Below are 16,980 nucleotides of genomic sequence, written 5' to 3'. Positions count from 1 at the left end.
AATTTGCTATTCGCGATCGAGGAGGATATGTATAACTTGCTATTCACGACGGAATAAGTGGTCTAATATTAAGCTCATCCCCCTCCCGAAACTCCCACTTTTCTCTTTCTCTCTTTTTCTTTTTGAAGAAGAAGGAGGAAGAAGAAGGAGGAAGAAGAAGGAAGAAGAAGAAGAAGAAGAAGAAGAAGGAAGAAGAAGAAGAAGAAGAAGAAGCATCGCCATGGCTCCTGTAGACCCCCACTCGTACACCGACTCGACTCACCCCTTCACCACCCACATCTCCCTCTCTCTCTACCTCGACTTCGCCACCTCCACCATCCACGGCTCCGCCCTCCTGTCCCTCTCCTCTCCCCACTCCGGACCCCTCCACCTCGACACCCGCTCCCTCACCATCTCCTCCGTCCTCGACCCCACCACCCTCCTCCCTCTCCCCTTCTCCCTCTCCCCGACCCCTAACCCCATCCTTGGCTCCCTTCTCTCTGTCTCCCTCTCATCCCACTCCTCCGTCCTCATCCTCTTCTCCACCTCCCCTTCCTCCTCCGCCCTCCAATGGCTTTCCCCTTCACAAACCTCCTCCTTGGTCCACCCTTTCGTCTACACCCAGTGCCAGTCCATCCACGCCCGCTCCATCTTCCCCTGCCACGACACACCAGCCGCCAGGGTCCGCTTCGCCGCGCTCCTCAACATCCCCAGGGCCCTCTCCGCCGTAATGGCCGCATCCCACGTCTCCCGCCGAGACCCGAACCCGGGAGAATCCAACCTTTCCGACGCCCTGTGGTGCGCGCCGGACCGCGTGGTCGAGCAGTTCGCCATGGAGCAGCCGATCCCGCCGTACCTGTTCGCCTTCGCGGTCGGGGAGATCGGGTTCCGAGATTTGGGTCCGAGGACCAGGGTTTACGCGGAGGGCGGGAAGAAAGTCTTGGATGCGGCGGAGAGAGAGTTCGCCGGCGTGGAGGAGATGGTGAGGGTTGGGGAGAGGCTGTTTGGTCCGTACGACTGGGAAAGGTTCGACCTTTTGGTGCTGCCGCCGAGCTTCCCTTATGGCGGGATGGAGAACCCGAGGATGGTGTTTCTTACGCCGACGGTGATCAAGGGAGACGCGACGGGAGCACAAGTGGTGGCCCATGAGCTTGCCCATAGCTGGACTGGAAATCTGATCACAAACAAGACCAATGAGGATTTCTGGCTCAATGAGGTGATTTTTCTTCTTCTTCATCCAAGATTGTTACTTTTTTCGCCCATGCTCTGTTGAAATCTAAGAAAGTTCGGTGGCTATTATTGCAAATGGTAGGGCTTTACTACCTATGCGGAGAGGAGGATCGTCGAGGTCGTGCAAGGAGAGGAGCGGGCAGCTCTCAATATGGGGATTGGATGGAGGGGACTGAATAGGATGATGGAGAGGTTTAAGGACAACATGGAATTCACGAAACTGAAACCGAATATGGCTGATGTCGATCCAGATGATGTCTACTCTGAAGTACCCTATGAGAAAGGGTTCCAATTTCTTTGGCGCATTGAACGTCAGGTGAAGATATGGAACTTCTGCTTGTTTATTTGTATTGTTCTTTGAATTGTAGTTTGCAGATGGTTACACGTCTTGTGTTCTGTTGGTCTACTTAGATTGGGCGCCCAGCTTTTGATGAGTTTCTGAAGACATACATAGCTACATTTAAGTTCCAGTCCATCGATACAGAGACATTTCTTGACTTCCTGAAGACCAATTTACCTGGAATAGAAAACCAAGTCGATCTGAGGACATGGGTTGAAGGTACTGGGATCCCCCCAGATGCCATGGAACCGATATCAGCAATTTACACAAAAATCAGGTCCCTCTCGTTGGATTTTAAGCTTGGAAAAATGCCAAGGGAGGATGAGGTGGCAGACTGGCATGGGCAGGAATGGGAGCTCTACTTGGAGAATCTACCAGATTCTGTCGACCCATTGCAGGTATTAATTTCTTTCCTCTTCATTTTTGAATTCCTTATATGCATAGTTTTTCATGGAAAGTTAGTAGTTTGTGGTACTTGCAGAATAGGAATATGTACGACGAGAACTAACTTTCTGTATACCAGTCTAACATTTCATAATCAAATGCTTATAGATTAGATGTGATTACAGACCTCATGACACTATTTCTCTGTTTCATGTGAGCTCTCTAAAGATGTCAGTGTCTTGAGCCTCATTCTATATGTGTCTTCTCCTTTACAATTTGTATTGTCTGATAAACTGGCTTCTGATCATGTCGATATAATCTTGTGGATACCTCTATATGTCTAAACTTATTTAGACCTTAATGCTGAAGCATTTTATGGAATTTGCAATCTGTACACTGTGCTGCTTTATTGGAGCTTGGCTGCATTTTCGGTAACCGGTCCATATTAGCAAATATTATTCTCTGATGCAAGTGGTTCATACTCAACTTGGTCAGACGGTCTTGTTAGCACCAGTTTCTTTTCAGTGTAACCTAGAATATTAGTGAGTGTGTGATTGAGATGCATGATATATTGCATGCTATCATTCTGTGTTGTACCATGACAACTGATCACTTCAAGATAGTGCATCCTTATCACTGACAAGGATGGATAAAGGATGAGGGTTGATGAGTAGATAATTAGAGAATGGATTTTTAGAGAATTACATATTTTACATTACATACAGCTGAATGGATAAAAATAGTCAAATGCCATATATTCATAAGCCGATAACAAAATTTGGGACTAATTGTTGCTGTGCATTTCATGTGTTAAAAAGTTTCATATTATGAAGTTTATCTAGTGTTAATGTCTCTGATCAAGATGCCCTCTGAGTTTGAGCTTTAACTAATTCCTAGCTATAAGATCTGTCCCTGTAGTAGCGGCAGTATGGTTGTTTCTCTGTGTGATGGTTGTCTAATCATGGATTGCCATGCCAGTTGACATGGATCGATACATATTGTGCTAGTGAATTATCGGTATCAACATGGGAAGAGTATCTCGATACTCTTTTATCATGGATTGCCATGCCAGTTGACATGGATCGATACATATTGTGCTGGTGAATTATCGGTATCAACATGGGAAGAGTATCTCGATACTCTTTTATGGTTACTCATCGTTGTTTGCTATTATGATTGAGCATATCTTTCTTCAAAGAAATCTAATTTGGGGGTTTTTATCACATGTTTTGGTACATCTTTGTCTTTTGGTTATTAAATTTATATGAATTATATTTCACATCTTTTAAAAAAAGGGAAATTTTGTTTTTTCCGAGTTATTTGCTCCAACAAAGGAGATCCTAAAAGACAAGGGAAAATCATGATATTAGAATTTAAATGCATATGTTTCATTGATATATAGTGTCAATGATTTTAATTTACCCATTAGACCTATTTTTGAGGCCCTAGAAAGGTTTAGAAATTATTTTTCGTCATGTCAAAGAACCATTGGTGTCTCCATGATTTACCAACTCGGCATGACACATGCAACAAGACATACCGTGTCAAACCAAGGTGGTACTACCTATGCCACTGGCATGACGATCTTTGTGTATAATGTGCTAATTAAATGGGCTAAACAAAAGCAACTTAAACTGCCTTTGAAGATCCGAAATCATCTGTCCTGTTCCTTCTGTGTTTTGAAAAACTAATTTGGGAATTTGCATCAAAAAATGAACTCAAAAGCAAAGGTTTTTCTTCTTTTCTTCAACAGTAAGGTATTCTCTCATACTAGATCACAAATTCTCATTTTCCATCTTATCTATTGGCTCAGATTGCTGCTCTGGATGCACGTTACCGGCTAGCAGAGAGCAGGGACTGGGAGGTGAAAGTTGCTTTCCTTCAGGTAGCTGTCTCATCTGGGTGCAAGGAGTACTTTGGGGAGGTTGAAAGGACCTTAAAACAAGTTGGGAGGATGAAGTACCTTCGCCCGCTGTATACCGCATTAGTTCAGGGCTCTGCAAGGGAGGAGGAGAAGATGCTAGCCAGGAGGATCTTCATGGAGGCTCGCGACAGTTATCATCCCATAGCTCAAGGTGTTGTGGAGTCTATCCTGTCAAAGCACAGTTAGCTAACTAATTGCAGGTTGTGCGAGTGATGGCACATCTTGCTCCAATGGCTGGTTGTTGGAGCAGAAGAGAAGAATCATTCACTCTGCTCTATGCTCATCTTTGTTATAAGTTGTCACTCATTCATATGCACACTTTAGGGTTGTTTTGGTGGAAATGGCAACTATATGGAAGCATTTTGAAGTAAAGATTACTTTCCTTTTCATGCATACCATTGATTGCCTCCTAAACTGCTTGCTATTGTGATTCCTTGCCTTGCTTCTTTAACTCCTGGTGTGCCCCTAAAGCTTTATGGTCAAAGTTAGGAACTTGAATTGTTAACTACTGAAGGTGAATGTAGTTGCTTTGAATACCACCACAATCTGTGGTTCTTCTGGTTGTTGCTTTGCAGCTCTCCATTGTCACAGATTAATCCTAAATCACTTCTTAGGAGTTGCAGCTTAAACGTGATTGAAATGTATAAGACGTAATGATATTTCCATTACCAGTTTTAAGACTCTTTAGAAAGGAAAATTTACTTCAATAATTAATCTTTAATCAAATCGCGAGGGACCATTTCCGTAAATTTCCCGACAAAAAAGTACTTGGAAAATTGAAAATGTCCTCTGTATCTAGAGGTCTCACGTGACGGTTGACAACCTGGCTGAGCTCGCGCACGCAGACTGAAGCCATGTAGGGAGAGAAGAAATAGATAATTCACACCCTGTCTTACTGATTAATTATAGTTTGCACTCTGTCTTTTTAATATTATTAATTTATCCCCTGTCTCTTTCATTAATTAACGAAAACATGCTACGGGTGTTATTGGTCATTAAAAGTGTTTTCTGTGAATTAATGAAAAATTAAGAAAAATGCAGGGGTTAAATTGATAATAGTGTAAAACATAAAGTAGGGGTAGAAAATGAAAAAAAAAATGTTCCTGAAATTTAATTATAACTAAAACGGAGAGAGAGAGAGAGCGGCTTAGGAAAGGGGAAAAGAGAGAAGCTCTCGATTCCCATTAATCATTTCTCTCCTCTTCTCGCGAAAGAAAGGAGGAGGAGGTGGAGGGGAAGGAGAGTTGAGAAGAAGGGCGAGGAGTGACGAGATGGACGACTACGCGAGGGAGATGATGGACCTCAAAACCCTCGTCACTCGAACCCTCGAGAAGAAAGGCGTCCTCGCAAAGATTAGGGTATCATTCCCCTCCCACTTCCTTAATTTCTAACTCCATTTCGTCTTTCAGGGAATTAGGGCTTTCGATTCGCTTATTTGATCTCTTCTCCGACACAGATCTTGTCGTAAGTCTATATGTAGTTTGAAATAGTGAGATTTGCGAGTGGTGAGGATGAATTGTGCTGTTTGTTGGGGGAAATAATTCTTGGAGATCTTGGAGTGGAAATTCTGCCACAGGAAATTTACTTTTTCGTGTGGTCTTGTTAACCAAGATGTGTGAATGAGCAAATGGAAGGCAACTTCTTTGTGCTTTTGTGTTCGATAGTTGAGTTGATAGGCCTCCTCACAGTTTTTTATTCGACTGAGAACCCGCTCTTTTCTTACCATGGGGTAATTGAGAGAATACTGATTACGCTTATACTTCTGAAAATGACATGGCTCAATTAGTTAAAATCTCTGCACATGGAATTTTGTTAGAATTTTGAAGTTAAGCTGTTTTTGTGGTGATATCTCGGATAATTATCTTTGGTTATGAGATTCATAGTTATGCTAATATAGTTTATATAGTCATTTATCATTGAAACAACTAACTTGAGTTGTGGTGCCCCATCCTGAATATTACTAGGCTGAGCTTAGAGCAAGCGTGTTTGAGGCCATAGAAGAAGAAGACCATGTTATTGAAAACGAAGATGGTGGAAATCCCGCATTACTTGGTAGCTGCAATGACAGGGCAAAGCAACTTCATGCCTCTCCTTCAGGTTTGTGTTGATATCTTCTTCATTTTCATTGTGAATGTTATTGCGGTCTTCAAACATTGAGCAATATCTGGCTGTTTTTAGTGCAGATAAGTTTATGGTTATAAATACTGCTACTTAATGATCCTGTTGCTTAATGATTTGTGAATGTTATATAGGTTGTCTGTTCATTATTTGTCAAGGTGTCAATGGCAAGCTGAACTGAGCTTTTAGCTAACTTGCTCGGTCCTCATAATTTTATAGGTTCAATTGTCTTGGTTTTATGTGATCCTATATTCAACTGAAAGGAAACTGAGTTTTATCTCACTGGCTTATCCACTTTAGCTTGCCAGGCTCATCGCCCCTCTTCTTTAGAACTTATAGCTTATAAGTAGTGTATTTTCATCCAAGAGAGGGCTTCACTTCAAACTATATATTCCTGGAACTTGAGAAATCCCTGGTTTAAGTCTAATACTAATTTGTTATAGAAATGTAACTTTGTTGACATTTTTTTTGTTGGCTTTTTGGCTATCTTTAATTTTATATAGGAAAATAAATCGGTGAAGTTTTATTATCTCTGATTGCATTATTATGTGTTTAGTAGTGCTGTTGAAAAGTAATTTACAACATGAATTTGGTGTTTGTAGTCTTCTGTGCAATGTTGCTGAATAGCTATTGCTTACAGGAAGGCTATTGACAGCACTGATATGTGAGTACTTGGAGTGGGCCCAACTAGGTCACACACTCAAAGTTTATTTGCCCGAGTGTAACTTGGTAATTATGTGACCTTTCCACTTATTGCATCCTGCTATTTATGAAATTTGGCCGTATTGAGAAATAGAATAACATTCTACTATTCCTGTTTTTCTATAACATTTTGGAAATCAGCCAAAGGACTTCTGGAAAGCTGAATTAAAAGACTTCACTGGGAAAAATGGAGGCGATGTGAATAGGACCGCTGAGAGTGGTCCACTGCTTCTCGATGTTCTTGAAGGATATTTAAAATACGAGGTGGTGAAACTTCATGACTTAAGTTCTGAAATTTGAAGTTGATTGCTTTGATATATGTAGTTCATATGCTGATGTCGATGGATATATCCTCTAGCACTCTGCATGTTGAAATACCATAAAAAGTTACCATCATCATCATGAAAGATATCAACTCTCCTATTTTCTGCTTGCATCTTAATTTGTTACTTCTCCTATATGGTTTGGAGTTTGGAAATTATGTTGCCAGCTTTTGACCAAATTGGAGGTGCGCACTTTCTTATATATTTTGCACAACTCTTAACTTCTTTCACATCTTATAACTATTCTTGAAAATCACTTCATCCACAAATAAATTCCTGTTATAATTCCAATTTCTTTGGCAGGTAGTAATGTAGATTAGTAGCCAAATAGTTACTTTTCCTTTTTATCATCTTGTACAATAATCTGTTAAGCTACATTAATATGTAACTTAGTAGCCAAATAGTTACTTTTCCTTTTCTTTTTCATCTTATACAATAATCTGTTTCTAGACAAAAGATGGAACAACTGCCCCTTCATAAAAATGAAATTTTATGCCTGTGAATCTGGTCTGCCCCTGGACTTGTTTTTCATAGGCAGTTTCTAATCTTACTGCTGTTCATATTTTGTATCTATAATAATATTGCACATGGAGAAGTGGAAAAGATGTCTTTAATTAGCTTTCAAGGCATCCACTGATTTTGCTTTGCCACTTTTGTAGCGGGACTGGAAACACAGTTTTGCACATTACGATAGGTGATGTGATATCCTTATCCCACTATGCAAATAAGTTGAGACCTCTTTAGATTTACAGCTCTACTACTGCGACCTCTTACAACTACTGAGATGATAATGAGGATCTGACATAAGTTATATTCTCATCCTACTATCTTGTACTTTGACCCTAAAGGGACTCCACATGATGCTTCGAGCTCAAATTGAATATACAATCCTGCTCTATGATGGTACTTTAGGCAGTTATATGTTTATGAAAAGACTTGTATAATTTTATTTTATTTTTTTGGTCATTTCATTATGCCTTGGTTCTCCAATTATGTTTTGTTAATGCGGAATTTTGTTAAACAGAATTTGTCCCAAACAAGGATGGCTGGACGGAGAATAAACTTGGAAACTGACTCAATACCAAACACAGAACCTAGAAACATCCGGAGGCCATCATCTTCGTCTGCTGTTGGAGGATTGCCTCCATTGGGACGGTAAATGTGGAACTCCTACTTTTTAATTATTCATGTTTGGGACGATCATTTTTGTTCTTATAATTTATTTATTTTTTGTATTTGTTAGGCCGGTTCAGGTTTCACAATCATCAGGTAATTTATATATGATCTTTTACAGTACTTTCTTGCTTGTGAGTTACCATTTCATCTATAATGTTTTTATCATTCAGATCGAAGATTGGGTTCTTCAGCTGCTAATGTCCGGAAGGATGAATACAACTGGAGATATGATGCTGATGACATCTCTGAAGATGTAATTCGTGCTGCAAATGCTTTAGAAAACATTCAATTGGACAGAAAAGCTCGAAACTTGACAACATCCTGGAGGTAAATTTGTACTCCACTTTTTGACATATTTTTTTCTTCTACCGTTGAGCAATTCCAAAAGATTGGACATATGCAACTGTGTATACCATGATCTTGGTTTTCCAGTTACTCTAGCTTCTGAATGAATTATTAACCACAGCTAACATTTGTTACTTTGTTGGTTGATAAGATAGTGAAGATCTGGATGGACCTATCTCTTGCAGAAGTCAATATAGAGTTTGGAAGTTTTAACATTGTTTCATCCCTGAGTGATTAGAACATGAAAGCACCTAATTTTCACTGATACTACCTTATTCAAGTTCCACTAACTTAAAGATACATTTGGCTTGATTATTAGAAAGGGCAGCATACTGTGACGGGCTTAATTTTTTTGATCGGTTTGCAAGTTCATTCAGTACTCCACTTTTTTCGCAAAATGAAGTAAACATTAAAGTAAAGATAGTGTAGAAGTAAGAAAAAATTGAATATTTTACTAATTTAGATAACACGAGTTTTCTTAGTGAACTTCTCACTTCTATTTTATTCACCGGCTTTCGATCTCTTTTATAATAAATGTTTAAGCCCTTATATAGGCAAAAGAAAACTTAATTACTAAAATTTTTAAATATTTTTTCTAGATATTTAGGATGCTAAGAATAAAATCAAAAGAGACTATCCGTTATGCCAATCTATTCAACAATAGATAAACTCAAGACTTGTCCAACAGTGGATAAGCTTAAGTCTTGCATAATTATTAGTGTCCTTTGAGTTTGGCTTCTCTATGACACCACTTCGGCTTTTAGCTATTTTTGGCACTTTGGTTTCGACCAAAATTTTAATAGGGTATCACAATATGGACACTTTATTCAGTTTCATTGTTTCAGTGAATATCTAGTCAGATCCACATTTGATGGCCATCATGCTTTATTTTATTGCTTTACCTACTCAAGATTGTTTCTGTTCTTGTGGATTTTAGTTCCAACATTAATACTAAGCAAATACTCTGGTTTGACTAGGATTATAATTTTCTTTTTGATGTCGTGTTATCAGCATTAATTGTAGCTCCTGTACTCAACCACTAGGAAGATATAAATGCAGAAGATCTTAATACCCCAGCTACTAGTGTTATAACACTATATATTTAAATTTCCTCTTCTAAAGCATGGCATGATGATTTGTACAGGCATGCTGGTGATGGAATCATGGAGGATGACGGGAAGGTTGATCGTCGCTGATGTCATTTTTGGTTTGTTTCTGTACCTTTCCATCTCTGTTCGTGTACAATATTGGGAAATATTGACCAGTACTTGTCAGATGATGCTCTGTTCTGTTGTTTAAGTTGGGGTTTTCTCTTCACTCCATTTGCCATCTGTTGTCTAAGCGTATGGTACATCACATCATTAAGCCGATTCAAGCTTGAGCATAATTGAGTTTGGTACCTCCCAAACTTCAGCATTATTTGTAACACTCGTAATGTGGCCGTGGCCCGTGTGGAAGTTAACAAGTCTTGTAGTTGATTTTCCATTGTTAAGGTTGGCTTCAATCGTTATGCTATCGAGCTGCTGCTCCCACGCATGGTATAATCCTTTCACTACACTCAACTCTAATAGTTACATATTGTCAACTTGCTCTTTCCTTCAGTAGTTTTGGGTTTTATTCATTCTAGTATTCCATTATTGTGGTGGTAAGATGTCGTTGGTGAAATAATATTTGATCCTAAAATCTCTGTTAACTCAGCAAAATTGTTTGATAAAGAATATACTTTGTCTTACCATCTTGTATTGCTAGTAGGCAACATCATTATTTTCAGAATGGGGATGAATCCTTTCTCAACCTATAAACTGGGGTAGCCAAAACTATTCTTCTTCCCTGTGAAACATAAACTGTAATTCCAGAAGTACTAACACCATCAAAGACCATTACCTCCTCTTGTCTTTTGTCAGTTTAACCAAGCCAAAAAAAGGAAGGAGAAAAAAGAAGAAGAAAACAACTCTTTTTGTCGGGTTCTAGTCGTCTCATGTTCCCCCTGACAAGATTCCTCCGGTATTTCATTCCTTATGATTTCAACAGCCTTTTTTTAAAAGAAAAAGGATTAAAAAAAAAAAAAGATTAAACCTATCAGTTCTATCTCGAACATCAAGCTTGGAGCAAACTGTGGAGCTCACACGAAGTGGTATTCAGAAAGGTATTTTCCTGAGTGTTTAGTTCCATTTGTGATCTGGGAGATTATACATTTAAGTTCAACTTTAAATAAATTTATTATAAACTGACTTAGCGGCTAAGGTTGATTTAATAGCTCAGTGGTTAGTTGGTTTATAGAAGCGTGCGATAGCTTAGAGTAATAATTCGACTGCACAATAACTTAGAGTTTATGTTAGTCTTGTAAAATTGATAGATAACTACCTACGATTAAGAAAGTTATAGAGTTAACTTCAATTTTAAATAATTATTATGAAAAAAATTATTTTATTCAACGACTTAACTCAGTTTGGCTGAGCTTAGAACGATATTTTAAACGGTATTTAATTCGAAGCAATAGTTCAACGACGTACACGACTTAAAGTTTTTGAGTGTATAAGAATTCTAGTGGACGCGCCTCACGGCTCCACAGTTGGGTGGGAAGAATAGTAAGATGATTTCCAAGGCAAACTTGGTGGAGGTTGCTAGAATTCTTTGAGGCCGCAGACTACTCGCCCACGGAAGATTGGGAGATGTAGCTGCATAGTGCTAGACACTGACAAAGAGTAATCTGAATTACCTAATTCATCTATTTCCAAGACCTTCTAGATTGATTATCTTATTCTTCTGAATCAGATACATCCGAACAAAGAAGAAGCAATAAGAGAGCAAGAAATAAATAAATAAAAGCCTCCGGAGATGATGTTGATTGCTTAATTTACTTATTGGATATCTAACTCATCTGCACGTAGTTCTTTAGAGAGAATAATTAAATAATCACTGTAGAGAGGCTTCCGTTGCAGGATTCGTATCATATTCCCCCCACCCCACAAAAAATCTTTGTAATCTTCTTCTCACTCTTGATGCAAATGGTAATGCCATTGCCATTGCCATTGCCATTGCCATTGCCAGGCAACAAGGGGAGGATCCACGTGAATGCAATAGCTCTTTGGATTTTATCTGTTGTACGTCACGTGACCTCGTGTACCTATCCCCATCTACCATTCCGCGTATCAACAACTGGTTTTCGCCACCCCAAACCCACCCCCCCCCCACCCCCACCCCCACACCCAAAACGAGACTCGAACGCGTAAAGCTACGAGTGGGCCTACCGCACCGTACTAGGAGTTACGGATCGTGGTCCGCTCTGCCGGTGTCTGTCGCTCCGGTTTGCTTACGGGCGGGAGGATTCTCCCACGTTACCATCTTTCGCCGTCGTGGCAACATGTTATCCCACGTCATCACACACTCACACACAAACCTCCACCCAACTTTGAGAGAGATCCCTCTCTAAGTTCTCAAGTCTCAACCAACTTTCTCACCTAATTTTTCTTCCCCTTTCTCCCCTCTTTCTCGATCGATTGGATTACATCACCCCCTTCTTATCCACGTCACAAACCATCATTCACAGTTGAAGCTGGGTTCTACTTAGAGCAACTCGTATGTACCCTCATCCACGTAATCTTTTATCCTAAACATGGATCCACCGACTATAACAGCAAATAAGTAGTGGAATAGAACGACGGGTTTTTAACACAAGTTCTATACTCGGCTTAAAATTCGTCATCAGTATAAATAGAATGAAGCATTAAGGCTGAGGACGCACAACAAAAATATAAAGCGAAGAACAGAATTACAGTAGATTTGTAATAGCAAAGAGCTTCGAGTCAGCCTATAATTAATAACTGACTTTATGAATCCCTAAAGACCGAAACATCTAAGATCATTAATATACATTAGAAAAATAAACCAACAACACTAAACTTTGATAGAAAAGAGACGAGTAGAAGAAGACTTACAGTTGGGGAGGAAGCCCGGGGGTTATGCACCCTAACCCATGCTCAAGATAAAGAATTTCTTTTTACGTAACGACATCCTCTTAAAAAGCCATAAAAATATAAAATCTCCAAGTTTAAAAGCTTAAACGGTTAGATAATAAATTAATATATTTTTCTCGAATAAAAAGAATGATCAAAATGATATAACTGTTGCTTTTTAAGGAGCAAAAGAATAATTAAATTCTATTGCTAAATATAAGTAATTGGTTCGAAGAAAAGAATAGAGAAGGTTTAAGTAGGTTGCCCTAAGTAAATGTTACTTTAAACTGGTGTTTAGATACTAAACAAGTATTTTCCTCGCTAATAACAAAAATTTTGCAAGAGAATCTGGGGCAGAATTTCTCATGTTCTAAATGTGTCCATCTAAATTATTTAATATATATATAGATATATATTATTCTAAAATAATAACAACTACTATAGTACAATTACAATAGATTACTACTGTACGAACAATTATAATAGATTAAAAACGAAGAGAAAGGGATGCTTACTAGCAACTACAAATGGATGCATTAATTAAATAATTATTACTTTTGTGATTATGTATGAAGTTTAATTATTATTTTTTTGCCATTCTTATTATTGTTAGAATATCGTGTTAATTATTAAATAGCCAGTTACATAGAAACTAGTGAGAATGAACAAGGAAGGCACGGCGGTGTAAAAAATGATTAAAAATAGTGGAAATATTTAAGTAACTTAGTTTACGACAGTGGGTTAAAATAGCATTAGAATGTCAGGAAGTAAGTTGTTGGGTTATGATTAGATTAAAAAGAAATTAAAATTCTCTACTCCATTTGATAAGGTGAAATAGGAGTAACCAATCATTGCTATTGGTTCCAAAATAAAATAAATAAAATAATAATAATAAATTATTGTTGTTGGGAAGCGTGCATAGAGAGAGTATGTCTTGATCTTCTTCATCAAACCTAACGGTCGTCGACGAGGCTACTTTTTGCTTTCCTCTTCCTGTTGGAGTTTGACTGCCAAACTCATCTACTGTTTTTGTTTTCCTCTCCTCGTCGTTGCCTCCCCTCCCCCCAATCTCTACCGGTCCTGAGTCTTCCCTCCGCTCCTAATTTTTTTTTTTTTAATTATTATTAGTATTATTAGTATTATTGCTCGCACGTGCGTCAGCCGCTCCTCGTATTCTCTTTTAATCCTGTGTGTATTTTTTTTTTCTCTTTGTTTTCCTCTCTTTTCGATTCTTGTTCTTTTTCTCGAAGTCGCGCAGAAAAATTGTTTCTTTCTGATCGGTACTACTCGGACCCAAATATTTTGTTTATGCCTTCTGAGCGTTTTTTGTTGGAATTTTGTGGTGATTGCTTTCTTGAAAATGAAAATAAAAATGAATGAAAAGAAGAAGAAGTGAACAGTTTGATTGTGGTGAAAATGTATTGGTTTAGGAGTTCAGTTCTTCTAGAGATTGCATAGCATAGTGTAGCGTAGGCATGAATCTTCTTCGAACATGCAGGCAGTAGAAGAGTGTACATGGAAACTGAGATATTTTACTTGTTATGATATTTACTGATCTGTGCGTTAAAATAATTCGGTATAGAACTTGGTTTGCAGGTTTGAAGGAGAAATCAATGACAGAAATAGGCTTTTTGATACAAAAATAGGAGAGGCAAAGCCACATTGGTTTTGCTAGAGGCAGCAGTTTGTTAGGAGTACTGGCATGTTGAGATCTCTTGGTTGATGTCTTGTTGAAATGATGTGAAGATGCAAGACACAGAGAAGATTGTTGTTGCTAAACCTGTGGCTTTAAGACCCTTCTCCAATCTCAGGCCCTTCTCAGAGCTCCTTTGTGGTGCCATGAGTGCTTCCCTTCCCACTTCTCCTGAGACTACAGTTGCCATCAGGCCAAAGACTGTGAGATTTGTACCCCCACCAAGTGAATCCTCTGCTGAAGTTGTCACATCCATGGTGAGTTTAGGTATTTGGTTTCTGAAATCTCTGTAACTTCAGGTTTCACCCTTGTGTTTAGATTGCAGTTGTAATATTTGTTGTAATGTTTCAACGCTGACATGATATTCAGGATGACGGATCATATTCAGCTCCTTATTACTCTGAGAATGCGTCTGTTATGACGTCAAATTTAGACTCTAATTCATCAATCCTATACAAGCCTACGGCAAAAGTTATTCCAAAGAGTGCTGCTTCTCTTTTGGCAAACCTGGTCTGTATCTTCTCTGATATTTTGTTTTTGTAATTGTATAAATGATACTTAATTGATTGACATACTTGAAGTATCCCTCCAAATGTATTATTTTCATGCCTGTAAAGTAGTCAAGATACAATTTCTAGCTCACCGTCTCATGCATATCACTTTCTTTAATTGAATTTTATGATGATAGATGTTATTTATGGCATTGGAAGACATTCAGTGGTTTCTACTCTCTTATCAGGAAAACTTTGGTACAACTCATCAACAAATGGCAATAGACGTTCAGGTGCCAATTCAAGTTTTTGAGCAACCAAGTCACCATCTCCATAGCCAAACTTATCCAAATAATTATCAGAATCCAAGTTCAAATGCAGCGATAAATATGTACCAGATCTGTGAGCCTTCAAATCCTGTGCCTCAGAACATGGAACAAGATATGAGACAACAGCCAACGAGTAGCGGGGATCGACCTTCTTATGATGGCTACAACTGGAGAAAATATGGGCAGAAGCAAGTAAAAGGAAGCGAGTTCCCGCGGAGTTATTACAAGTGCACACATCCAAACTGTCCTGTGAAGAAGAAGGTCGAGAGATCACTCGATGGTCAAATAGCTGAAATTGTTTATAAATGTGAACATAATCACTCTAAGCCTCAGCCTCCAAAGCGGTTGTCATCAGGGCCACAAGAGCAAAACTTTACTTCAGATGGTTGTGGAAAAGAGAGTGGTAATCCATCATGGACTAATCCTCCTGTTGAGATGAATACATCTGATGCAAGACTGGAGAACCAAACTGAAGTAGGTCTATCAGGGGTTTCTGTATACCATGGAGGAGTTTGTTTTCCTCATGATCATCTTCTTGCTACAGCTTACAATGGAAGTCTCAGGAATCCTGATATTGTGGGTGGACTAAGTGGAATATGTGATGTTGGAGTAGCACCAGCTGCTATGGATAGCTGCAAGCCTGACTACAAGAGAAGGTATGTAAAAGATCTCTCTACATGCCAAAATTGATAACCTTTAACTGCAACTAACAAGCAGCGAGCTCTTGAACAAGTTAGTTGTACATCAAAATATCTCTATGATACCTACCGTTCTAATTCTTTTTATGTGGTGCAAAAAGCTGTCCATAGTGTGTAAAGACAATTAACAGAATGTTTAATGAACTCATTCATCTCAGGAAGAAGGACGATCAGATAAGTGGAGGTGCAGTAACAGGTATTGCAGAGCCTCCTGCACCGCAGAGTGTGACGGAATCTGATGTATCAGGGGATGGCTTTCATTGGCGAAAGTATGGACAGAAAGTTGTAAAAGGAAATTCATATCCAAGGTAATCCTTTATTTTGTGCTTCCTTCTATAGAGTAACCAGTCAAATGTGCAGCAGACTCTGCTGAAGGATAGAATAATGCACGATCCTCAACTGAAAAGAATGCAGCATAGGGATTACTTGCTGTTTTATTATCTACAGTACAGGGATAGATTACTGGAATATAGCTTAACTGCTTTTTTCTGCTGACAAGAATGATAAACTTTGTTGTTCTTTTCTTTTTCTTTTTCCTCTGCAGAAGTTACTATAGGTGCACCAGTCCCAAATGTAACGTGCGCAAGTATGTCGAGAGGGCATCTGATGATTCAGGATCTTTCATCACAACATATGAGGGAACACATAATCATGACATGCCAACTAGGAGAACAAACTTGACAGCTTCAGAGTCTGATATGCTAGCTCCTAACAAGAAGAATAAAATGAATAGTTGAAGAAAAAGGAGGAAGATCGTTGGAGCTTTCATCTAATCACCAGCCTGGAAAGATGGCAAACTGAATATATAATCTCTGGCACCATGAAAGTTATCCATGTTTCTGGTAAGGTTATTTTAAAGGGTTCTTTGCAGAGAGTAGATGGACAAATTTGTCGGTATTGTTAATTATGACTGCTTATCGCTTTCAAAGCTCCTAAAGTCCTGGAGATCTCCTATTCTTATAGTGCTAAATCTCCTACTGTTAAATTGCTCAATGACTATTCTAGTCTTACCTTTGTCTTATTCATTATTATATTTAATGCTTATTGTAAACATCCCTATTGGTTCAGGGTGTTAATAGTGAACTGAAAGCAATCTGAACAGCTATGTAAATGGTCCTCTCCATGAAGTTTGGTGCCACTAAAAATATTTACTTCAGTAAATAGTCTAACAAATAGCTTGGTTGGTTTCTCATATCCTTTTTTTTTTCTTTTTTTTTTAAATGGTGCATCATGTAAGAAGAATATAGAATGCAAATGGATATGGGCTTTTCATTCTTGTTAAACTTCCACAT

The 16,980-nt window shown here is 38.7% G+C and overlaps 3 protein-coding genes across 6 annotated transcripts; all 3 read left to right on the top strand.

The window, feature by feature from the left end:
* Positions 1 to 121: 121 nt before the first annotated feature.
* Positions 122 to 4,225, top strand: LOC140775758 (leucine aminopeptidase). The gene is made up of 4 exons (XM_073119174.1): positions 122 to 1,195; positions 1,292 to 1,525; positions 1,621 to 1,947; positions 3,747 to 4,225. Exons 1-4 carry the CDS (start codon positions 221 to 223, stop codon positions 4,041 to 4,043), a joined length of 1,833 nt encoding a protein of 610 aa, XP_072975275.1. The 5' UTR covers positions 122 to 220; the 3' UTR covers positions 4,044 to 4,225.
* Positions 4,226 to 4,990: 765 nt separating this feature from the next.
* On the top strand, positions 4,991 to 10,013 carry LOC140775306 (protein TONNEAU 1a-like). The gene is made up of 8 exons (XM_073118525.1): positions 4,991 to 5,215; positions 5,822 to 5,954; positions 6,616 to 6,704; positions 6,819 to 6,941; positions 8,025 to 8,155; positions 8,244 to 8,269; positions 8,347 to 8,503; positions 9,666 to 10,013. The coding sequence occupies exons 1-8, from the start codon at positions 5,129 to 5,131 to the stop codon at positions 9,715 to 9,717; spliced, it is 798 nt and encodes a 265-aa protein (XP_072974626.1). The 5' UTR covers positions 4,991 to 5,128; the 3' UTR covers positions 9,718 to 10,013.
* Positions 10,014 to 13,438: 3,425 nt separating this feature from the next.
* Positions 13,439 to 16,698, top strand: LOC140775425 (WRKY transcription factor 44-like). Of its 4 annotated transcripts, none has more exons than XM_073118710.1 (6): positions 13,439 to 13,554; positions 14,074 to 14,427; positions 14,540 to 14,680; positions 14,910 to 15,646; positions 15,847 to 15,996; positions 16,233 to 16,698. In XM_073118710.1, exons 2-6 carry the CDS (start codon positions 14,224 to 14,226, stop codon positions 16,423 to 16,425), a joined length of 1,425 nt encoding a protein of 474 aa, XP_072974811.1. In that variant the 5' UTR covers positions 13,439 to 13,554; positions 14,074 to 14,223; the 3' UTR covers positions 16,426 to 16,698. The 4 variants fall into 4 exon arrangements, with proteins under 4 accessions (XP_072974811.1, XP_072974809.1, XP_072974812.1 ...); XM_073118708.1 differs by lacking the exon at positions 13,439 to 13,554 and adding an exon at positions 13,623 to 13,757; XM_073118711.1 differs by lacking the exon at positions 13,439 to 13,554 and adding an exon at positions 13,770 to 13,988.
* The last annotated feature ends 282 nt before the right edge of the window (positions 16,699 to 16,980 follow it).

This window comes from Typha angustifolia, chromosome 14, assembly GCF_048772165.1.
Source record: "Typha angustifolia cultivar Huaian chromosome 14, ASM4877216v1, whole genome shotgun sequence".
In the NCBI taxonomy this organism is placed as follows: domain Eukaryota; kingdom Viridiplantae; phylum Streptophyta; class Magnoliopsida; order Poales; family Typhaceae; genus Typha; species Typha angustifolia.
The sequence above is the reverse complement of the archived record's forward strand: the minus strand, read 5'-3'. Positions and strand labels throughout refer to the sequence as shown.